This window comes from Microtus pennsylvanicus, chromosome 10 (assembly GCF_037038515.1).
Source record: "Microtus pennsylvanicus isolate mMicPen1 chromosome 10, mMicPen1.hap1, whole genome shotgun sequence".
Classification (NCBI taxonomy): domain Eukaryota; kingdom Metazoa; phylum Chordata; class Mammalia; order Rodentia; family Cricetidae; genus Microtus; species Microtus pennsylvanicus.
In genome coordinates, this window is record NC_134588.1 from 99,928,737 (window position 1) to 99,953,464 (window position 24,728).

The following is a 24,728-nucleotide window of genomic DNA, read 5'->3' on the forward strand; positions in this document are numbered from 1 at the left end:
TTGCATGCATCCAGCAAGGGACTCCCTGGCTCCCATGCACCTTTCCAACCACTGCCTCCCACCAGCCTGTGTCCCAGCATTCCTTGAGACAATATGGGAAGTGAAAGCATCTCTGGCGTCATAGAAAACATGACGTTTTGGTTCCCTGTGGTTCTTGCCTCCTTTGCAGCTTCTGGCTGGCCACATCTTCTTTGTCTTAAGCACAAGGCCTGGCACATGCCCTCTGTTTTCCTTCTGCCTGTGTGGCTGGTCTTTTCCTGGTGTCTTTTCCTGCTTTACTTTTTCCCTCGTTTCTCCAGTACTGGCCACACCGAGGACATAGCCCTGGGCTTATTCTCAGCCTTCTTTCTCTCCACTCCCCCAGACATCAGCTCTTAGCCCAAGATCTAAGACTTCATTTTTATGACTCCCCCACAGCCTCCAAAGCTCTCTTCTAGAACCGGCTTCTGCATCCCACTGTCCTGTGTGTCTTCCACGCACCTCAGACCCTGGCCTGTGCTGAGTGCCCAAATTTCTGGAAAAGTGTTTTTCCTCCTAATATTGCTCAAGTTTCATGAAGCTAACCAGGCATCTGCCCTGACCAGGCAGGCTTCAGGCTGCTGAGTGAAATCCTGAATGCTCCTCCCCAGTTCTTCCCCCCTCTTCCTCTCCGGTAATCAAGGAAGATTTCTTAAATGTCTTCCACTCTATCGGCGTGTGTCCAGCTACCTGTCCTGACCATTGCTATCTCTTGCCTGAACTTCTGTGAATGACAAGTGAGGTCAGAGCATTAATCTTCTCAAGCTTTGATTTGGGGGGCAGCATTTCCAGAGAATACCAACCTCCCAGCCCCCAAGTCCCCCAGATCCTCAGCTTTCCAGTCTCCCAGTTCCCCAGCCCCCCAACCTCCCAGGTTTCAACTCCCTAGCCCCCCAGTCCCCTAGCCCCTCAGTCCCCCAGTCTCCCAGTCATCTATTTATTCCCTATGGCACCACCTCAAGCTCAAGCATGCCTTCCACACTGGGTCATATGCCACACACAGGCAGGATGGCGTGTCTTTGTAGCACACAGCTTGCAGACCTGGAGCAACAGTAAATCCTGAGTGAGTGGGTGAGGTGGTGAACCTGTGTCCTGAGCTTTGCTTGGGATCAAGATGGCCTCTGTCCTCTGTATTGAGACCTCCAAGAAAAGCCAGTATCACTAGCTCCAAGAGTGGGGGGGGGGTGTTGGTGACTGAGGAAGACATGGAGAGGACGGACTTCTGGGGGTAAGTAGCAGGATGAGAACCCTGGGAGAACACGGTTGCCTGAGAACTCTCCAGGGTTGATACCTGCAGGCAAGTGGGACAGTACAATGCCTTCGGGGATTTGAAGAGCTTCCTGGGGAGTTAAGAAGGGGATTCTGGGAGTCAAGTTTAAGCTTGAGCCGTGGAGGCAGGAGGGAAGTCTCCAGGCAGCCTCCCTCTGCTATTGCAGTTGACGCCCCCGTGGGAAGTGGAGATGGAAGAGGAGAGGGATGGTTCTTTCTTGAAACACCTCAACATGGGTCACTGCTGGCTCCCTTTGGCGTGGCTGTTTCTGCCACAGGAGTGATGCTGGCTTTAGGACACTGGTTTATTCACAAGAGCGCCACCATCATGACCTACTTACTCCCCAAAGCTCCCCCTCTGAATGTGGGCTCATTGGCCGTTAGGATTTCAGGGCATGGAATTGGGGATGGACACACTCCATCACAGTGGGTTTCCTGGCCAATGCCCACGTTAGGCCTTTCTTCTTCGAAGCTGCCATGCTTGTACTGTCTTGCACTTTATCACATTCTTCCTTGGATGGTTTGTTACTCGTGTGCTCAGCTAACCTTCCTGATCTATTGTAAGGACTCAGGTCATGTGTGTGCCTGGCTTCCTGCTACATCTATGCCAGTGCTTTGGGTGCCCAGAGCTTGAAGTCTTGAGCCAAGGCTCATTGAATCTACTCATATTCTTCCTTGTCCAATGACACATGTCTGGAAAGGACCAGCCAGGCTAGGGTTACAACAGTCGGTGGATATAGGACAGATAGGCATTAAAATAGGACCGGGCCTACTGACCCCGAGACTCACCAGCTTAGTCTTGGATTGGCCTCAGGCTTCAGACTGCCGAAAGAGCTGGTAGGATTTTTCACGCTTCTTGACCATGAGAGGTACGTTTGGGAAATGACCTAAATATCTCGCTGTTTTCTACTCTTAGATGGAGAAAGAGCTCTCAGCTACTGTTCCAGGGCCATGCCTGCCTGCCAGACACCTGCTCCCCGTAATGATGGTCAAGGACCCCAACCCTCTGGAGCTATAAAATAATAAAGTTCCCTTGGTCATAATGTTTTGTCCCAGCAATAGAAAAGTAGCTAAGACAGGGATCTTAGCCTAGTGTTAGGACCTGATCAGTTCCCAAAGGCTCCAAATCGTGGAGTGGGTTGTGGTTTCACCCTCTGGATGCCGTTAATGAGACTCCAGCGACTAAATTCTTGCAAAAATTCAAGGGAACAATCTGTCTTCAAACCGAAGCGGCATAGCTATTGCCGACACCCAGATGATCCCATTCCCCTAAACTCATGGCATTTCTGAGGACAGGAAGTGGTGGAGGAAGAAGGCGTAGATAACTCGCAAGCCCTGGGAATAGCTTAGAGAGGAAAGATACATTGGCTTTATTTTTAAAGAGAGTTCACTTGCTATTTTTTTTACAAGGCGGCTGGAATATTTGAGCTGGAAAGTTCTGTGGAGATTGTGTGGGTCAAATGGCTCATCTTCTAGGCTCATCGTCTGTGACTTATGGAGACACCGTGTGGCACACGCCGCTCTAAGGGTCACACACACATTTACGCTAAATACTCGTTATACTCGCATGAAACGGTTCCAGCCATTTTCACAAAGAGGCTGCCAGCCCTGCTCATTGCGGAAGCAATAGTTACAATATTATGTGTTTTCCTCGAAATGTGAACTTAACAAATCAGACTCCCAGTAAAGCCCGCTCTCACAGTTTACAGGCACAGGGCCAGATTTTGAGTCAACACTTAGGGAGGCGCTCAGTCTTGGACCGCCTGCTCTACCCAGGCTCTGGGGGCGCTGGCTCATCGACCTTGTCTTTGTATTTCAGTGAAGGGTAAGAAAGCTTTCCTGGATGTAAACCATTAGGTCAGTCCATAAATATTCAATGTCTTGGGTATCTTGGCATTACCTGAAATTCTAGTTCTTGGGGACTAAAGCTAGCGGAGTTGGAGGTCAGCCTGGGCTACAGCCTTGTCTCAAAACAAGACTGAAGGACCGGCCACTGGTTCAGTGATAGATGGGACCTGGGTTTGACTCCTGGCACTGGGGAAAACAGACAAACAAAGCACTAATTGGTGAACAACAGCCGCATGTGTTTTCCTGTCCCAGATGTCCGTTCCCCCTGTTTTGTACTCTCTACCCTCTTTCTTTTGTTTTGAGCAAAGTTCTTCCAACCTGCTGAATCTAACAGGTAATTAACACCATTTAATAGCTGTTAAGTGGGACAGTCGGCTGTCTTTATCCTAGAAGAGCTCTCCTTTGGAAGGCAATGATGCTATTGAAGGCCAGGCTGGCTTTATGAAGGCACATACTTGAAGCATGTGCCCATGCTGGCCCTCTTTCAGAAGCCTCATTTGGAGGAAGACTGGGAAGCACTGGGCAGGGAGGGTAGGGACAGGGTTTGACGCCTGCTTTCCTCATGCTGGGCTGCTTCCTTTGTGGACTAGGAGGCAGCTGGGAAGGGGGAGGATGGCGGGTGTGTCCCGGGAATCTCACCATCGTCTACCGTGTAGTGTGAATGCAGGTGGAAGCGGGGAGGCTGACAAGATGGCTCAGTGTGTCAAGCTGCTTGCTGTACAGGCCTGACAGCCGAAATTCAATCCGCAGAACCCACCAAAAGGTGGAAAAGGAGACGCAACGTCACAAAGTTGTTCTCTGCCTTCCACATGCATTCAGTGGAATAATACATAAACGAACAAACGGAAGCTGAGGTGGGAGAGAACGGCTTCCTGCCCGTGGTTCTGTCGTCACCGGAAGCCAAGGCGGGAGAGAACGGCTTCCCGCCCGTGGTTCAGTCCTGTCACCAAGGGTTCCCCTGGTCAGATGCAATAGTTGGATTGATTCCTTGGAAGTCTACTGTGTTTGAGAAGAGGTCAGCTGAAGGGTTTTCAGTTTCTACTATGGAGGACTTGTAGAAGAAAACCTGCACAGTGGAGCAGAGTTCCTCTCCGGGACCCAGAAACACGTGCTTATCTCTCCCATCTCAATGGAAAGACACCCTCTACTTCCATAAGGAAACCAGCCCGTAACCCTGTCTCATGCTGTCTCCTCCAAGTGCCCAGCTCTGCTTCTCCAGTCACCATGAGTGGATTTTTTGCTCTTCTTTCCCGTCATGCTGTTTTTGGGTCACTTGTTTGTTTTTGAGTTTCCATTTTTCATAATTGTGGACAATGTTGTCTTCATAGTGCCCTGTCCCTGATGGCTTGCTGTAGTATGAGCGGGTCAGGACCGAGCTAGTAAAGCCCTTTGTTCCATTGCTTTCTAGAACATTCCCTTTGGTTCCTGCCTTTCCCTTCACACAGAAACATTTACCAGTGGTTTCTTCTAGTCTGAACACAATTCCTCTTCCTCTCATTACCAGCTTAGATTAAAAAAAAAAAAAGAGTGGGTAGCTAGCTAGCTACAAGTGCTAACTTCAGCTGTCTGAATTGCCAGCGAGTTGTAGAATTCTGTTCCTCTGGAAATGTGGCAGTGTGTGAGGGACTGCTCCAGATCTCACCTCCCCCTGCACGGTTCTGAGGTGGGCCAGTCTCTCAGCAAGTGTGTGAGGGAGCTGGCAGGAGGGTTATTGAATTTAAAGTGTGCCTTGTCACCTCGTGCAAAAAGTCAGATGCAGCAGGCTTAAAGGAGGGAGCAAGGGCTGGCCAGAGTCTAAAGCTTGGTCTTCAAAGGAACCAGTCACCTATCTTGCCTAGCAAGTATCCAGTGAAACAGGAAGACAGATGGATGTTGCTTGAGAGGGTGAGGAAGAGAAGAGATAGACTTCAGAACACAGAAAAAAATGCAATGGGAATCTGCGGGAGACTCTGGAGACAGGGGAAGCCAGAACACTTACTTCCATACCAAACAGATGCCACCAGTCTTGGGCTTGGGAAGCCTTGGGCTGGGGAAGCCTTGGACTGGGGAAGCCTTGGAATGAGGAAGCCTTGGACTGGGGAAGCCTTGGGCTGGGGAAGCCTTGGATTGGGGAAGCCTTGGGTTGGGGAAGCCTTGGATTGGGAAGCCTTAGATTGGGGAAGCCTTGGCCTGGGGAAGTCTTGGACTTGGGGAGCCGGAGCCTTGGGCTGAGGAAGCCTTGGGGTCCTTTCTCACAGAAGTGCTAGCCAGCCTGGGGCTAGACTTACTTGCTCCTGACTGTACACGCTCCCCACCAAATCCCAGTCCTCAAGCAGTGGTGTGAGGGTTCTGAGCGTTCAGTCTGCCTAGTGAAGTACTGGAAGAACCTTTGACCACATTAGAGGGCTGGGGGTGTGGTGAGACCTTTGAGGGGTAACCTTGGCTTAAACATTCTGACAGAATCACCCCAGAAGTGTCTAAAACTATAGCCTCTGCCTGTCCAGTGTCTGTTCTGGGGTCTAGGGTGGGACCCAGAGACCTGCACTTCTAACAAGTCTGTGAGCTATTCCCAGGCGGCTCAAAGCTATTTTGAGAATCAGTGTTAAGAAGTTTTTCAAACCTTGATGTGCATATCAACTACCTGGGACCCTTCCAAGGCAGGTTCTGCTCCAGCAGATCTGGGCTGGGACCCAAATTCTACGTTCCTAACAAGCTGCCAAGTGCCAGGAGCTGTGCTGGTCCAGGGCACACACTCGGAGGAGCACCTTCCTCATGTCGCACAGGGAACTTGTTAGTCAGAGCTCAGCATCCCTGCCCCCAGAACTGCTGGATCTGAAGCTCAGGTGTGTGTGTTGGGGGGCAGGAGGCAGCCCAGCAACACCAGCACCCCCTTTTAGCAAAACCTCCAGATGATTCTGAAACACGTAAAACCTGGGAACCGCTGAGTGCTGCTGGAGCTCACGGAAATGTGACCCATTTTGTCAGGGAGGATCAGGCGTGCCTGAAACTGAGACTGTCTTCCCATCGCCTCACCCCCCCCCCCCGCCCCATTGCCTTCCACTAACAACCAAGTCAACCCCACTTCACCTGAGCACTTTGGGAAGAAAGGTCTTCCTCATGGTGTCGTGTGTGCTTTATCTCACGGGTCAGGACAAGAGAACTTCCTCAGTTGGCAGCCTGAGGAAAACCATTTTATACAGATAGTTGGGCAGTGTGCTCAGTGCATGGTAACAGCAGTGGCGAGGGTCCCAAGAGAGATGGCAGTGGGACCGGAGGTGCCCAAGTCAGTCACAGACATTAAGCCAGGATGCAGTACCCAAAGAGCAGGGAATAGCAGAAGGGACAGGCCATACCCAGGGCTCTGGGCGGTGGAGGAATAGAGACCTCAGGAAGAGGAGGACCCTGTAGGCCCAAAGAACATCTGGAACCTTCAGACCTGTGATGACCATTGGGCATCCATGGAGGAGGAGGGATAATTCTTGCTTTTAGTTCCTGAACCACTCAGGCAGGCAGCATCTTTCCTTGCCTTTGTGCCAAATTCCTCCTCATGTTCCAGGTTCAGAGGGACAGAGGGGAAATGACCTATCTGCTTTCCTTGAAGACTGTCCCTATCTTCAGAGGTCAGTCATGTGGGTCTGGTTTTGGCCAACACCAAAACAATACTCAATGTGGGCATTCAGGAGAATTCCTGGAAGTGATGGGCCCTGAACCACACCTGTATTCATGGGTGCAGATAAAATTGGCAGTTATAATTCTCGACGGTAGCTCTGTGCTGGGTTGCTTAGAGACACTGGCTTGCCATTAAAAATAGCTGGCAAACCTTCATGCAGATTGCAGGGGGTCAAAACATTTAACAAGCCCATGCCCTCTAATAAATAGACAAGACTCAAGTCAGCTCAAGCTCAGGTCTCAGCAATTGGTCCCTCAACACCACCTGAGGCTGGGATCCTAGTTCCTTAGGTGACAGGGATAAAGGCTGGAACGACCTCTCCAGGGTCAAACGCCTTCCCCAAGGCAGTTGTCTCTCAGAGTAACCACATAGACATGGCCTCTTCAGAGCAGACAGCTTCAGAGCGTAGCTTCTTGACAATGCTCAGAGACACTTTTATCCCCGTCTTGTAGTTTAGCAAAATCCTAGTTTCCTAACCACGTGGGCCGTTCTCACTTAGCTCTCCCCACTGTGATGAAACACTTGTGATGATCGACATCTGAGGAAGAGAGGTTATTCTGGCCCACGGACTAGAAGTTTCTGGTCCTTCATTGGTTGTCCCTGTCAACTTTGGGTCTATAATGAGGCAACACACCACAGCAGGTGTGTGACAGAGCAAAACCGTTCACCTCACGGCCAGGAAGCAAAAGAGAGATCAAGGAAGGAGCAGGGCGGGGGTCCCATGCCCCCCTTCAAGAGCACACCTCCTGTCATATAAAGACCTCCGTCGAGGCTCCACCTCTTCCAATAGTGCCACCCTGGACATCAGGCCTTAACACAGTCCTCTGGGGGACGTTCAGACCGTAGCATCATCCTGCTGTCCCCTTGCTCAGATAAGACAACGAGAGCCCTGGGCTTCTGTAAATAACAGCTTATTTGAGCACACACAGGGATGGACTCCATGCCACAGGTGTGTGGGAGTAGTGTCACTTCAATTCTGGATAGCCCAGGAGGACATAGTCCTAGGGTTACATGCACTGGCAGACACCCAGGATCTGGATCACCGGGGACACAAAGGACCAGCACTCTGTGGCTTGAGAAGCAGGCCACTAAGCAGCCCATGGTTTGTCTGCCTTCCCACCTGGGGATGTTGGAAGGTGACATGGGTCGGAGAAGATCGAGGAGTCTAGATTGAGAGCTAGGAAACCAGATCTGGTTGTGGGCTGTGTCATCAACTTTCAGAAAAGAAGGGCAAGTTACTTCCCAAGTAGGGAATCTGCCAAAATGTGAAGAGCACACTTGCCGTCCGTAGCGGCATCATCCTCTACTTGGTGCTGGCTCACCTCTGTAAGCACTGGCCTTCAGAGTCCGGCCAGCATCGCTCACCAGCAGGTGTGGTGCCTTAGAGATAAGGGAAGTAGAGCCTGTGGTTAGTGGCTGTTCTTCACGTCACATGGTTGGTCCTTATATAACAGGGAGGGATTTACATAATGCTTTTCATTTGAGTCCAATGTGATTATAGCTGGGAAGCTTGTTGTCTGAGCTGACAGGACACATTTGGAGCTGGGGGAGATGAGTCTTGCAGCTTGCACAGTCTTCAAGCTAAACTGAGGCCCAGCTCTTCCGTGGCCATGGGCCTTCTGTGGCGGTGGACTTCCCATGGCTGTGGCCTTCCGTAGCTGCGGGCTGTGTTTTTTCCTCTTAGAGATCTGGTCCTCAGGCTGGGGCAATGACTCGGTGGATGAGAGTGTTTGCCTCAGTGAGGGCCTGAGTTCAGATCTTCAGCAAGCACAGAAAAAGTTGGGGGTGGCTATATACAACCGTAACCCCAGCACTGGTAGGGCAGAGACAGGAGAATTGCTGTGGGTTACTGCCTGCCAGCCCAGCTGGAAGAAAGGTGAACTCAGAGTTGGATGAGAGACTTTGTTTCAAGCGAGAGAGCGATAGAGGACGCCAGTGTCCCCATTGCGCCTCTGTATGCATACATGCACATAGGTGCACACACACACACACACACACACGTATACACCTCCTCCCAGGAATCCTACCCTCTTGGGGCTCATGGCCGATTGGTTACCTCTCACCATTTGCCCCATTCCCTAGCTTTAGGGACCCCACCCCCATCCTAAACACATCATTCCTGCACTTTCAATACAGAACATAGCCATGTCCTCTCTACTTCCTCTTCCTGTGAGGCTAAGAAAAGTCTCTCCTCCCAGACCCACTTCCCGTCTCTATAACCATCGAAGAGAATCCCAAAGACATTCTCCCAAGACACACGAGGTTACTTACAACCTGTATCCTGGCAACAAATGGATGGATGGATGAACGAGTGAGAAACTGAGTGACAGAAAATATTTAGATCACAAATAAAAATAAATTTAAATCTTGTTTAAAAAGGAATTTAATTGGAGACAATGATTCCTTCCCTTCCAGAATCTAACACCGTGTACATGTGTGGAATTATCTAAGAATGAATTTAATCAAGGAAAAAACCAGACAACAAAGACTTTTAAATTCTGGATTATAATTCTAGTATGTTTTGGTATTAATTTTTATGCAATATATTTTAAAAGTTTGGAACTGCTAAAACCAAGTATTTAATACTTTATTTTAATTACCAATAAAATTACACACATTTAGGCATAAAAAATGAATTTAATTAAAAAAAATTCCTGGGAAAACAAGATTGTGGATGGATGAAGGCTTAGAGCTGAGCCATACATGGAAGATGCCAGGGAAAGGAGATGTCACTCTTCTGGGCGGAGGGATCCCATCCCTGGGATAGAACTCTGCTAGAAGGTTATTGTGGTAGCTTTTGGGGGTGTACAGGTAGGTGCCCAGGTCTGCAGGGGGCAGTAGAAATAAAAAAACAAGAGCAGATCTGCTATAGAAAATGAATGATAGCAGATTTGGAAAGAGTCCCCATGAGGGCTGAGAGAAAGAGACAGCAAAGAGGCCGGGACAAACTAGAGGCTCAGGACAGAATGTTGGCAGGGAGGATGTGAGGATTCAGTTCAGAGTGGCCCAGGTACATCCAGATGGGAATATTTGCCAGCAGATGGAAACTGGCTACTAGAATCTGGGCAGGAAGTCAGGAGCAGAACGGGTTTGGCAGGTACTCCAGGCTCAGCCTGGCATCAGGCCGACCTAGACACCACAAAATAAGCAGCTCTTTTGGTGGCTGTGAAAGAGCTACCCAGAGCAGTGGCTTCTTTGTGAAAGAGCTACCCAGAGCAGAGGTTCTTTGCTTTGTTGTTGTTGATCTTTCTTTTTCCATCGTGTGTGTGTGTGTGTGTGTGTGTATGTGCTTACACATATGTGAAAGAATGTGAGTGTATGTGTGTGCATGTGTCTATGTATGTGCACGTATGTAGAGAGCCAAGATTGATGGTGAAAATCGTCCCCAATCTTTTTTCTTAGTCACTTGATGTGGGAGTGTCATCTATCTGTTGCTTTCATTGGTTAATTAATAAAGAAACTGCTTGGCCTTTGATAGGACAGAAACTTAGGTAGGCGGAATAAACAGAACAGAATGCTGGGAGAAAGAAAGCCGAGTCAGGCAGTCACCATGATTCTCTCACCCAACACAGACGCAGGTTAAGATCTTCCCTGGTAAGCCACCTCATGGTGCACCACACATTATTAGAAATGGGTTAAAACAAGATGTGAGAATTAGCCAATAAGAGGCTAGAACTAATGGGCCAGGCAGTGTTTAAAAGAATAGAATTTGTGTGTTGTTATTTCGGGTAAAGCTAGTGGTGCGGGAGCTGGGCGGCGGGAAGCGGCCCACAGCTCCTTCTACAGTCACTGAGGCAGGATTTTTCAATCAAGCCCGGAGCTTGTCTCTTATGGCTGGTCTTGTTAGCTAGCTTGCTCTGAAGATCCCTTGTTCCTTCCTTCTGAGGCAGAAATTACAGGTGGGCCACCATGACTACCTGATACTCATGTGGGGTTCTGTGGATCCAAGCTCTAGTTCTCACATATGTGGCAAGCTACCTACCAATTTCCTATCCTTGGTGTTGCTAGCTCTGACTTCTAGAATGCTGACCTATGGTTTCCATGCACAGTTAGGTCTATCCTGTCTTTCAACAGTGTTTGGTCCTGCAGTGATCACACAGCCTCAGCCATTCCTAAGTTGGCATGCATTGCTATCTTTTGCTTGTTAGATTTCTTTTTTTGAGACCAGATCTCACTATGTAGCCTGCCCCTTTAGCCTGGGATCATAGATGTGTACAGGAAAGCCCAGCTTTGGCTGCCATCTTTATAGCAACCCTGCAATGTCTATAGTGAGACCAATTTTACTATTTATAACTACAGAAAGCAGGGCATGGGGTCTCAGCAGACTGTGGCCTGCATGAAGTGGTTTCTATTTATAATTCATTCAGTGAATCACAGCGATTGGTGCCATTCAACAATCCTGTTACAGAAAACAGTATCTGCCAATGCTAAGGGATGATACTGGTTGGGGGTATGGTCAGTTTTAATCAACTTTTTTGTACTTTCTCTGGTAGGTTAGGGTTGGGGCATCTTTCTCTAACCATTATTCTCTTTGAGCTGGGAGGGAGCCACCCAGCTAGCTGCTCACTGGGATGAATAAGCATTATGCCTGCCTGGTGGCCTTTTGCCTGGTGCTCAACATGCCCAGTGACAAGAGCATGTCACACCATCCCCAGTGGCTTATTCAACAAAGGTCTAGAAGGATGCTAAGGGAGGATGAAGAGGGAAGAAGAGTACAGCTTTGCTTTTCTCATTGATTTCTCATTCTGGGGCTCTGACTACATCAGACACGAAGGATCAAAGTGTGTCATAGTGAGAAGCAACAGATGACTCTCAGTAGCTCAGAACAACAAAAGTTTATGTCTTGTTCTCAGTCTGCCCGTCACAGGTTGCCTTGGGGCCCCTCTCCTTACTTACAGTGTCAGGATGATGGAGTATACCCATTGTCGTAACTGTTCTTTACTTTGTCAGAGAGAACAAAATAGGACTTTGGGACATTTTTCATTGGCCGTTAAGTGTTCCAGGCTTCTCGTATAGTTTCCACTCACAGCCCATGGGGCCTCTTCCAACTGCTGGGATCTGGGACACAATGTCTTATGCTCCAAAGGCCAAGGAGTGACAAGGAGGGGTGGTGCAGAGGCCCATGGTGCAGGCCAGTGCAGGTGGTCTGGTTAAGCTCCATCTGGTCTGGAAGGAATAAGATCCTTACATCGTCCATATCAGTGTGACAAGGGGTACTGGAGAGGCAGGAGGGATAGTAAGTACACCACAAGGGCATTGCTGCTGCGTGAAGTCTCCTAGGGTTAAGGGGAGGAGCCTGCTCAGTGTTTTAGATACTCAGAGGCGGTTGGAAGAATAATGCAGAATACTAAAAGGATTTGCTAGCTTTTCTTCTTACCCCTAAAAGGTGAGCTGGCCTTTATTAAGCAGTTTCCTTCACACAGGGACTAGTGACAGATCCTTCCTGCTTGTCACAGCTTCTGCTATCAATGAAGTCCCAAAGAAAGAGGAGCCATGTGATTGATAGAGGGACATGAATTCTGAACTGTCATCGTTCAGAGGTTTGTCATTGGCCTTGGAGATGGGAATGGAGCTGTAATGGATGATTCAGCCCAGAGTAGCTGACTCTAAACATGCTAATTACTTGGCATAGTGCTGGAAGTGACGGTTACAGAATTTAGAGATGTGTATGGCAGAGCGGGACCGGCATGGGAGCTCCAAGAACGCGGGCTTTCTCTATGCGTGGGAGGCAGCTGGGTGATGCCCTGCTGGGTACAGATAAAGCTGGTAAGGACAACGTTGAGGTTCTCTACGGAGAAATGAGGAGACATGCCCCCACCACACTATTGAGATTTCATAGGTGCAGGGTGTGCCTGGTTCACCCCCTGAAGTCATGACCCTGGAGGAACAGTGCTTGTGTCTGAGTCCAAGCTCACAACCGAGTAACTTCAGGTTAATGTGCTTCACTCTCCACCAGATAACAAAGATGGCCCCCAATTACAAAATACGTTTCTCACATGTGTGCCTGTATGTACATTTGTTTTAATGTGCGAATATGTCCTCATTTTCCACAGGAGCCAGACTGGTCAGGTAGCTCATCTCCCTACAGTGAAAGGCTAAAGTCAAGTTCTGTACCCAAGGAGATTGATCTGAAGCAGCTGTTCCCACCCACAGAGATCTAGGTCTGTAACCACAGACTGCATCTCATGGGTCACCTCGCCGTGCTATAGAAGTATGGGACAGGTCAGGCCAGTACATTTGGTCACATGTGTTGGAAGACATGCAAAGCACGTTGCAAAGGGAGACTGGAATAGAATAGACCCTGGCCGAGTCAGACCGTGGAGTGTGTCAGGCGTGGGAGAGAACCCATGTAGATAGATCATGGGACGGTCTCTAAGTCTGGGTCAGAAAGCATGCCATGACAGGGTTGGAGAGATGACAGCAGGTAAAGACATTTGCCACCAAGCCTGATAACCTGAGCTCTATCTATGGAACCCACGTGGTGGAGGGAGAGAACTGTTTCCCACAAACTGTCTTCTGACCTGCATACATGTACTATGGCACAGATGCGAGTGTGCACACACATAAATGTAATATTCTTTTTCACCTCCTAGACAATAGTCGGTGAATTGAAACTTAAGTATTTCTCTTCTTCTGTAAGTTTATGAAAGGGATCAGGGATGCGGATCAGTGGTGCAGGAGAGGATGGGCAGGGCTTCCTTTAGAAACAAATTTGAGATGGCCCTTGAAAGAGAGTGTTTGTTGGCAGACCAGAGCATTCGTGAAGATGCATAGGCCATGCACATGTGTGTTTGTGTGTGTGTATGCATTCTTCCTGCATGAGTGTGTTTGTATACCTATAGCTTTCCTTACTGGAAGGGGTTGAATTTCCACCTTCCAGTCATCTTTAGCTTACAGTTTTCATTTATGTCACATGTACCCACCCAGAAGAGATGTCCCTCTTCCAGTTGGCTGCTCTTCCATCTGGCCCCTCTGAGTCTGAGCTCGTCTCTCTCCTTTCACATAGAGGTGACCTATCTTCACCATTGCTACTTGGCATTACTCTCAGGGTCTTCTTGATCTGCCTATCGTCAGCCATTGCTATTCTGTATTAGGAACTCCTCACCTTCCTGTATTGGGAATAAACACACCTATTAGCTAGAGAAGGGCACAGAGGAGCTGGAAACACAGGTGGCAGGTGATACAGAACACTATTCACTTTTCCAGACAGCCCAGGTACTGGGTAAGCTCCTCCCTGTTCCCAGGCAAGGACAGAGGGCCTGTGTCCACTTGGGATTGGGTCTAAAACACGGAGCATTTTCCCGATGTGGTCAGTCACAGGGAAGTGGCTGTGCTATAGGGCGGACCTTTGCCTGGGAGGCAGTGAATGGGTGCCGTGCTTCCTCGCTCTGACCAGGCCTGTGTGTGTCTCTGCTCCCTCTCCAGCTGGTGCTGCCAGAGTACTCCATCCACAGCCTCTTCTGCATCATGTTCCTGTGTGCGCAGGAGTGGCTCACCCTGGGGCTGAACGTTCCCCTGCTTTTCTATCACTTCTGGAGGTAGGTCTGTCGGGGACTGGTCCCCCTCCTTCACCTTTCCACCCAATGGCAGTGTGCCCAGAGAGATCAGCCACTAGCCTGCCTTTCATCTCGTTCTTTTAGAAACCTTGTTATGAACTCTCTGACCTAAAGACTTTAGAGAAGAAACAGGCTAGAGGTCACAGCCCATTATTGAGGGGCAGGAACTCAAGTAGAAGCTTGAAGGCAGAAACAATGGAAGACTTCCTTGCTGGCTCACTGGAAGACTCCTGTTCACTAACTTTCTTACGTAACTCAGGGCCACCTGACCAGGGAATGGCACCACTTACTTACAGTGGGGTGGGTCCTCCTACATCAGTCAGCAGTCAAGACAATCTCTCATAGACATGCCCATAGGTCAGTGTGATCCAGGTAGTTCCTCAGTTTAGGGTCCCCTGTGAGATGACTATAGGTTATGTCAGACTGACAAACAAAGCCACCTAGAACAAACTTACTCTCCAGAGCTGGAAGTAAGTCCTCTTGACTCTGTTAATCAACCCCAATCCTGCAGGTAAGTGTGAGAAGCAGCTGCAACATTAGTCACTGTATCCAACACATGGAAACAACATTGAAGCCTCTTAGCTGATGAATGGGTAGAGAAAATGTATATCAATACCATGGAACATTATTGTACCACACCCAATGAATACACATTATATGAGTCTGTTGATAGGAGATTTCCAGAATTTTCAAATCTATAGAGACTTAAAGTAAACTAGTACTTTTTAAGTGCTGAGGGGAAATAGGAAATGACTCCCAGTGGGTAATTTTTTTGAAGGTAAGGGTAATGAAAATGCTCTGAAGATTGATAGTGGCGACAGATGTACAACTCTATAAATATACTAAAATTCACCGAATTGTATATACACATTAAAAGGGCAAACTTTATGATGTTTAAGTTTTCTCCTTTTTAAAAAAGTACCTACTAGTTGTGCCAGATTTCCTGGGACAGTTATGTTGTTAAATATCCTCTTCTAAGACTGGGCTTTGGATCACACGGTGTAGGTTTTCTGTAGGACGAATATGGAGTAGAAGTGGGCACCAGAGAAGTGGAGATTGTAGTTGTGTGAATCAGGTTCCTGCCTTGAACCCTTTAGTTCCAGAGCTCTGGAACCCCAAGCCAGTTGGTCCATCATTGCTGCTTTCCCATAAAATACAGCCTTGAATTGGCCATACCTAGAACTGTCCACTCTGTCGCCAAGAAAGGTATGGAGCACACACCACTTGCTAGGCATTGAGGAGAACTCCTAGATGGAAATATGTATGAATCTTCATCCTAGGTATAGCTTAGCAGCAGAAGGAATTGCATTCTTAGCAGACATATGAGGGCGATGTGTAGGAATGCAGGGAAAGAAACACTCTAGTTAGTCTGAAGAGTGCAGAAAAATCCAGAGACGCATGCGTGAAGGTCCAGGCATGAGAGAGCCCTTGGCGGGCTCGGGGGACAAGTGTATCTTTCCACGTGGTTGGAGAGGGGCTCTTGGAGGGTGCAGTTGATGAACAGCTGGAAATCTCATGTGGGGAGTCCAAGAGGATTTGATGGAGAGCTCGGGGTCTGTAGGGGCTGGAAAGCCATGAGGAGTTCTGGAGGAGGAAAATGACTTTGCTTTAGAGCTCAGGAGCTGATCCTGGCAGAGTGTGAAGGATGGGCCAGCAGAGATGCGTCGAAGTCAAAATCGTAACTAGGAACACAACAGAACTCCAGGTGAAGACATAAGGAGCTGAGATAACGGAGACGGGTCCTGGCCAGGGAAAGTTGTCACGGCCTGGATATCTCCAGTGCTGAAATTAAACCTCACATCACCACGCCCAGCATTAACGTGAGCTTTGGATGCTGGACTGAGGTCCTCCGCTTGCAGCACTTCACAGACTAAGCTAACACCCCTGGCCTGTCTGCCTCCTTTCTGTCAGGTCTATGCCACGGCATTTCTCTTGCAGACAGGTCTACCCTGGCATTCACTTTGCTTCAGTCAAACTGGCCTGGCCACTGCCTTTTAGTGGCTGTTTGGGAGGCTGTTTGCATACTCACCTTACATCAGCATCACCATTTGCATCTCCATTTTCTGGCTGAGCCCAGGATGGGTTCCTGATGGATCCAGGGAAGGACAGTCTGGTGAGCAGCAAGCAAAAGAGTTGGTCCTTCCCACCCAGCCATTTGGTCACCCTGATGCTCTGCCTCCATTTAATGAGGTCACCTGGGAACAAAGCCACAGTGACAGCAAATAGGTTTGAAATCTGCTCTGGAGAAGAGGAGACGTGAGTGGCCCAGGGGCTATGAGCTGGCAGTTGTCATTGAATCTGGCTTCTGATGTCCTCTTAGCATAGTGTTGGTGACAGATAATGTCAATGCAATTCTCTGAAGGGGAAGGACGAGGTGACTGAGATGCCAGCTCTGCAGGTATGTACTATCATGGCAGCCTTCAGGTCAGGGCCGTGCCTGGTGCTTCTTCAGGATGGAGAATCACTACTATTCCAGGCCTGACAGGAGAGACAGCTTGGGCCCCTGCCTCCCAAGATCCATCCCCGCTGTGATCAAAGAGCAGCACTGGGCCATTCCAGCTGCACTGGGGTCTTGGGCTCCACAGGGAAGATATGCCCTGCAGATGTCCGTGGGACATGAGCTAAGAGATGCAGACACGGACAAGGGCCCCATTTGTTGTACGAGCCCTCTGGGCCTTGGTTCGCAGCTGTGGAGTTGATGTGGCTGTGACCTTTGGTGAGGACTCTTCCAATTACAGTTCTCTTTCCCAGCTTCCCCAGAGATGGTAGATGTTCAGTTTGCTCTTCCGGCCTCTCTATCAAACAACAACAACAAAACTCCCATACCCTTTGAAATGACTCTATAATGTTTCCCTGTGGTATTTAGGGGTTTAAATGAGAATCTGGGGAGGGGGAAATAGCCCAAGGCACTATGTAGACAGATTGTAGACACTGAGGAGGTGGTGATACAATTCTTCCACCATGTCTTGACCCAAAGGGAGCTCTTGGAGCTTCCCAGGCTATCAGAGTCATCCTCAAACAGAATGGCGTTGTTTGGGCTCATAGTTAAGGGAATACAGCCTGCCACAGTGAAGTCGTGGTGTCTGGGACTCTGTGACAGCAGGAACTTGCAGTGTTATTTGTTACATCTTGGGAGATGGAAGCAGGGAGCTGGGAAGTGGGGCTGTCCTATAACTTTCTCTACTTCCTCCAGTGAAGCCCTATCTCCTAAGGGTTCCATACCCTCCACACACACAGGACAACTAGCTTGGTACCGAGAGTGCCCACACATGAGCCTCTGGGGGAGAGTTCACATCCAGACCATAATATTGGGTGACATGTTTCCTTCTGTCAGAGCCCCATCATATGATACCAGGGATCCGTTGGAGGACTTAAACACCCACCAAGTTGCGCTATGGCAATGGTTGGAATCTGACTTTGGCAGGAAGTACAGATTTTCAGGGACAAGTCTGATGCTAGGGGGCCTTGGTCTGACAGCATGGGAAGTCCCAAGCCTCAGAGACATCACTGTCGTGTCCTCTTTCCTGCAGGTATTTCCACTGTCCAGCAGACAGCTCAGAACTAGCCTATGACCCACCGGTCGTCATGAACGCGGACACCTTGAGCTACTGCCAGAAGGAGGCCTGGTGTAAGCTAGCCTTCTACCTCCTGTCCTTCTTCTACTACCTGTACTGGTGAGTCCTGTCTCCTACTGGCTTTGGTCTCAGCAGCAAAGGGAAGGGATTTCAGTGTGGCCTTGGAGAGGCAGCTTTTGGGGAAGTGGCCCTTGACAGCAGATCCTGGCCAGTTGAGTCTGGTCCCACTTGTCTAACCTTGACTCAGGAGCAAGGGTTTCTGGGGAAGGAAGATGCCTCTGCTCACATCTTAGCAACTCAGGGAAGCATCTAATAACATCTCTTAGGAGGCAGCGGAAGGGAAGGACTGTCAAGGGCTTCTTCCCAGCAGGGCTTCCTGCCCTTCAGAGCCCAGCAGCTCAGCCCATTGGGGTGTCAGTGAACCGAGGAGCCAGCCTCATTATCCTTTGCCCTCCGCTTGTTTGTGAAGGTTCTTGGGTACTGTAACAGTGGGCTTTCTCCCTCCAGTGGCAGGACACCCCGCAGAGTGGCACATTGGGTCATTAAGTGCTTAGGCTGCAATTCTTCCGTGTTTCATAACACCGTCCTAATTGAGCAAATCCTGCCGACTTTGCAGCTCCGCTTCCGGGTCCCTCTCTTCACCTCATCCCTTGAACACCCTAGCTCAGCAGAGAGCTGTGAGCTGTCATCCTGTGGTCTGGACTCCTGAGGCTCCTCGTTCTGGAAATATCTCCTGCTCCCTTTTGTATTCATTTCTGGGGCCTTTTCCTGATCATCTTGCTATCCTGTTCCTCCTTTTGCAGGGTCATGGATGTCACCAAACACCCCAGTGTTATCCTGCAGAGGCAGAAGAGGGTGGGGGTGCTAACTTCACAGCCAACCCTGGGTTCAGATTGGGTGTTGCAGGCTGGGGAGTTACATTGCCCAACATTCCAAAACAAACTCCATATACATTGGCACATTTATCAGGAACATTCCGTCCTTACCCACGTATGTAAAAGGAGGAAGCTGGATCTGTGATGGGATGGTAGAAACATTTCCCAAGATCACAGATCATGGTCACACCCTAAGTATGACTCAGAGACTGAACTTCAAGCTGAGCCCAGACCCCTAGATGAGTCTTTATCAAAGTGAGGAACAAGACAGAGATAGGCAGGGGATAGAGGTGGTACCGTTGGCTGATGTTCCCAGGCCTTTCAGTAGGAATAGATCTACTATCCAGACTCCTACACTTGGCATGTGTGATACACTTCTCTGTTACATGTGTCTGAGGTGGAACCTGACACTCTGGAAGGCTGGCTTGCTCCTGCTTCCGCCCTCGATCTCCAGGGTCAGCAGATGGAGAGGCCTGGGGGGGGGTGTAGCCTCATGGTTAACCTCAGCTGTGAGGATTTGGGAGTCAAAGAATTATTCTAGGGCTTTCTTCATTAAGTCAAGGGTTACTCCAGCCTCAGGATTTTATCCTTCATGAAGGGTCCAGATGCTTCCTGCTCCAAGCTGTGGAAACCTGAGGGGTCTCTCACGTGGAAAGCTGTGCTTCTTCCTCTTCTAAATAGATAGAGTAGTAGAGTGTAGTTCTGATGAACTCATCGGCCTTGTAGAGTTAGCCTGAAGACCTTGTCAGGCCACAGGAATGCAGGTCTCCCTGCTTGCTTACTGTTTATCCTCTAAAGTGGGAGTTTGGGAATCTATGCCAAGTTAAGAGTCCCCTATGCTATTTGCCCTGAAGACTGTTCATGCACGCACACTAGAATCGGTGACAGTGATCTTCATCCCGACTCTTGGGACCGACACATTCTATAGTATCACCTGGGGACCCTTGGGCACAGTCGTCATGTGAGCATGTGGCAGCAGCGGTGGTAGGAAGAATCTGCTGTGCCATCACCACATAGGCACCTGGCCCATGATGCAGTGTGGCCAGCCACAGTCGTCATCCCAGTGAGTGTGCTCCCAGGCATCCTGAGACAACACACCTTTCATGGGGGGACACGGGATGCTATCTCAACAGACCAACATTTCTGCATTGTGTGTGTGGAGGGGGGAGCAAAGCCTCAGTAGGTGAGTTGGAAACCACCTACGAGACAGGAATGGGGTGAAGCCATGCGCTCCAGCCTCGAAAGGGGACGGTTGAGAGCTGCAGGCTCCTGCTGACATCTGTTTTCCCATTTCTGTCTCTATCCAGCATGATCTACACCTTAGTGAGCTCCTAACTCAGACCCTGCTGATGGAGAGGCCGAGGCTGGGAACCACTGCGGCTGTGGCTGGAGACACCCAGCTTGACAGAGACTGATCGGAAGGAACTGGAGTCACACAGCAGACAGGGCCATGTTACCCATGTGCATCAGTTGCTGCTGTGTGTGTTGCTGCCTTCGCTGTTCACATTCCACATGGATGGCAGAGCCCCTCTGAACGTTGGGGGTGCCAGCTTGTAGCTGATGAAACCCGCAACCTCTGGAGCTGCAGTTGCTGCTTCTCTTCATCCACTTCACTGAGCATTGGTGCCCTGCAAGTTCACATGGACTGCCTGTCTGCATGGCAGGAATGATGCTAGAAGCTAGACGCCACCAACGAAGGGACAGAATGACTCGGGGCCAAGGCCAGGTCTTCAGAGATGATCGAGACCCTCACGGATACTAAGGATACCAAGACTCTTTTTTCCAGAGCTATCGCCTCCAGATTTGCTCATTGCAAGGCCCAAATCTGGGGTCTGCCCCAAGCCTGCTGCCATGTCATTTTAGGCTCTGTTTATGTCCAAGATTCTAAGCAGTGACCTCCTGAGCTGGGTGTGGGGCAGCATGCTGGCAGCAAGTTCTGTCCAGTGCAAACTGGGGAGAAGTGTGAGAAAATGGATTTTTAAAATGTTTGCAACATGTCCCAGGTGTGAATTCTTCACCATCCCCAAGATGTATTCTGCCTCTGCACCAAAATTCCATCAGTCATGACATGCCAATCAGCTGGCTGGCATGAGCCAAAGCCTAAAAAAAAAAACAACTCCTCAAAACAGTGTGAAGCCCAGAACAGAGAGCAGAGCTCCTGTGGTGTGGACAGCCAGGAAGCGAGACAACATAATTATCACTTCAATCGATGCTGCACAGCCTTCGTGCTGCTCAGTTCAACGTGGGGACATCCGCTTATTTGAATTTTCCACTTGGCTTTTGCTCCTTTTTTGGGTGGGAGTTGTTTGAGGGGGTGTAAATAGTGACGAGGCTGAGATTTTTGTGATGTTTAAATTAGGCACAATGATTTTGACCTGATTTCCCAAACTTCCTTGCTTTTCTACCGTTACTCACACAGTCACACACACGCACACACACGCACACACGCGTACCCCCCCACACACACACACTATTTATATACGCTCCCATCTGAATCCTGTGACTCAGGTTTTTGAATGGTGTTTGTGTAACACAGTGTGTGCTATGTTTAAAATGCAGCAACAACTTCAGTGGCTCACCTCACTGGCTCCTTCATTCCATCCCATCCTGGGTTGGCTGTGTCTCCATATGGTTGGCAAACTAGTAGGTAGGAGAAACAGTTTCAAAATGACACCGTGTTTCTAAAAATTTTTACAGAAAACAAAATAGAGAGGGAAAAAAATAAAACTCACAAAAAAGAACAAACCAAAATGCAGCTTCCCTGAGGGGCCGGTAGCATAAAAGCCTCTGCAACCACATTTGAGGGGAATGCCTTCCCGTGCCTGGTAACTTGCTGAGGCTGCATGGCCTCAGATGGGTACCATTCCCAGGATGGTACGGCCAGCAAGTGGTGGGGTCTGGGTAGCACGTGCAAAGCTAACTCCATCACCACCCTGCACAAAAGCAGCTGACATGGAGAAGGTAAGGAAGGGGTCTGTGAGCTCCTCAAGATGAGTATTTCATACTTCACCTTCTTCTAAAAGGGCTTGAAGTAGTTTTTGACAGAGGGCACCAATATCAAAAATTGTTAACGTGGAACTGGGAAATTCATGCTCCAAGGCTTTCCTAGCACAACCCTCCACAAAACCCAGTTGCTTTCTCAGTATTAAAGAGAGGGAACTTTGAAGATTTGCCTTTGAACCTGATGTCTGACTTAGAGAACATGCCCTTTCTGTCACCCCCGTAGCTTGGGGTCCTGCTAAAGTTCAGCGGCTAGCACTGACTTTTATGAGAAAAGATTTTAAGGCGTACAGCGGCAGAGGGAGTGCTTGGGGGCATGGATTCAAGGGAGGTGAGCGATTCTTCCCTCGGTCCTTTAAAATCATTCAAAGCTGCCAGTGCCTCTTGGGCAGTTCTTTACCTATTTATGAAGAAAAAGCACTCCAAACTCCCCCCCCTGCCCCCACCATCAGCTGCGATTGGGAAACAAGTCCAGTGATCTCATGGGAATTACAGTTAATTTCCAGTCCCCCAGGAGAAGCTCATTTTCCTGATGGTAAAAATAAGTTTGAAGGGCTACTACCGCTGGAACGCAGGTGTGTGCCAGGTGCCTCAATAAATGAGCCGTGTGCAGGCCGCGTGCAGACACACGCAGCTGCTGGGGGGCGTGGCCTTAGAACCATGCAGGCTTCTTCCCCGGAATTTTGCTTGCGTGGCTAACTTTGTCTCTCTCATTGTATGCCCCATGAAAGGAAGGAGCGAGCAAGACAGGAAAAATGCCTCAAATTTCCCAGGGCCTCAAGTATTCATTTGTTGAGCAAGCTAGAACCCATGTACCACACACAGGTCAGGGTGCTTCAGGGGCATAGCCTGTGCCTGGGCTAGCCTGGAGTATGGGCCCTGTTTCCCTGCTGTAGCCCTGTGTGGCTGTGCGGTGTGACCTGGATGGACGGTGGAGAGTCACATAAGGTCACCTTGTGCTGAGGCGAGAGGAGAATGTCAGGCTCCACTCTGGCTTGATGACGTCACATCTGCTATGCCTGATAACGGTGAGTACTCTATATAGGAAATTCTGCCCTGCCCTCTACCTGCTCCCAATGCCTCAGCTTCCTGCCGGCCATTCGATACACATCTCATTCAGTCCTCACAATGACACTATGACGGAGGAACTGCGACTGTCTTCATAGTCATAGCTGGAAGCTATGGAACACAATCTACAGTGGTCAAGGACCCAAGCCAAGGTCGCACTTGCCGAGTTGCCAACCTCGAGTCTTTTTGCTTCCAGGGCCTTGGTATTTTTGCTTTCCCAAAAGAGTGATGTAGTATACAAAGGGTGATGGATAGGGTGTGGGAAAGAAAGAGGAAAGGGACCGATGATGGCCAGGACAGCAGCAGGCCTCGCGTGTCTCACCACGAGCAACCTGGGGTGCCTGTCTGCTCTGGGTAGGATGGGATGACGATCTTAGTGGTGCTTCTCTGAGATCCCGCTTCCTCATCTGTCACAGGAGGGGCATGCCGCCTCCCATGGCTGTGGTAAGTCAACTGTGTCTAGAGAGCTCATAGCACAGAGCCTGTCTCTACCAGCTTGGCCCAGGAAATCTCATTCTCTGGTCTTCCCCCCCACTGCCCCTTCCTCCTCCCCACACTGCTCCTCCCTCCTCCCCACATGCCCCTCCCTCCTTCCCCCACTGCCCCTCCCTCCTCCCCACACTGCCCCTCCCTCCTCCCCACACTGCCCCTCCCTCCTCCCCACACTGCCCCTCCCTCCTCCCCACACTGTCTCTTCCTCCTCCCCACACTGCCCCTCCCTCCTCCCCACACTGCCCCTCCCTCCTCCCCACATGCCCCTCCCTCCTCCCCACACTGCCCCTCCCTCCTCCCACACTGCCCCTCCCTCCTCCCACACTGTCCCTTCCTCCTCCCACACTGCCCCTCCCTCCTCCCCACATGCCCCTCCCTCCTTCCCCCACTGCCCCTCCCTCCTCCCCACACTGCCCCTCCCTCCTCCCCCCACTGCCCCTCCCTCCTCCCACACTGCTCCTCCCTCCTCCCACACTGCTCCTCCCTCCTCCCACACTGCCCCTCCCTCCTCTCATAGCCGCAATGCTCAGCGGGTCTCAGCTTTCTTCCTGTCCTCTCTCCTTCCTGGGGGTGGGGGTGGGGGTGGCAGTCCCAGCCATGCGACAAGGGTAACAGCTCAGCCTCAAGAAAAATATCCCCCTGCTCCCTATTTTTAGGCTCGGTAATTGCACCAATGTTGAATAAAATTGTCATCGTTATGACAGTTTTATTCTCCACATAAGCGATGAATGCATCCAGCAAAATGCTTTGACAACAATTAATTGCCCTCACACAGCGTTATCACGCAGCTCTGTTTTATATCCCGTTCTTTTGGGGGGACTTGGGCTGCTCACTTCCACACTGTGTGGCATGTGACTCTGTGTAGAGCCTTCCCCTGTTCCTTAGAGCTAAACAGGCCATCTGCCCGGCCGCTTCTCCTCCAAGGCTGAACCCCCAAATGAAGCATGGAAAGTGAGTAAGGAGGGATGGATTCCAGATCGCTCTTACAGCAGGACTCTCCCTGGGAGATGGAGCTAAGCAAGGAGAGCTTCTTCAGGACACAGTCTGGCAGGTGATCCCGGGGAAAGTGAGGTACCTGACAGGAAGAACATTCCTTTCTCACGGAGAACTGCATGTGTTGACATGGGAATGTCCAGCATGTTCCTCACAGCTCTGCTAGGACAGGAAAACCTCAGTCAGAACTGGGGTGTGGTTCTAGTTGCTGCTCACGATCCCAAAACAGCCTCAACAAAGTGACAACGTCCAGACTTTGACCACGATGTGGCCATTCCTGCCACCTCCCACACCCCATGTAGTTCTTCTCCAACATCCCTGGATGCCCCGAGAGACTTTTCTAGGTCTTGAATTTGGGCCCTTGACCACCACGTGGCAACCATGT

The 24,728-nt window shown here is 49.9% G+C and overlaps 1 protein-coding gene across 1 annotated transcript in view; it reads left to right on the top strand.

Annotated features, from left to right (window-relative positions):
- Cnih3 (cornichon family AMPA receptor auxiliary protein 3) overlaps window positions 1-21,956 on the top strand; it is a 99,159-nt gene extending 77,203 nt beyond the window's left edge. The window contains exons 4-6 of the mRNA XM_075989342.1: window positions 14,210-14,322; window positions 17,871-18,014; window positions 20,098-21,956. Coding sequence (XP_075845457.1) covers window positions 14,210-14,322; window positions 17,871-18,014; window positions 20,098-20,125 — 285 coding nt within the window. The 3' untranslated portion in view covers window positions 20,126-21,956. The remainder of the gene's footprint in view (window positions 1-14,209; window positions 14,323-17,870; window positions 18,015-20,097) is intronic.
- Window positions 21,957-24,728: the final 2,772 nt, after the last annotated feature.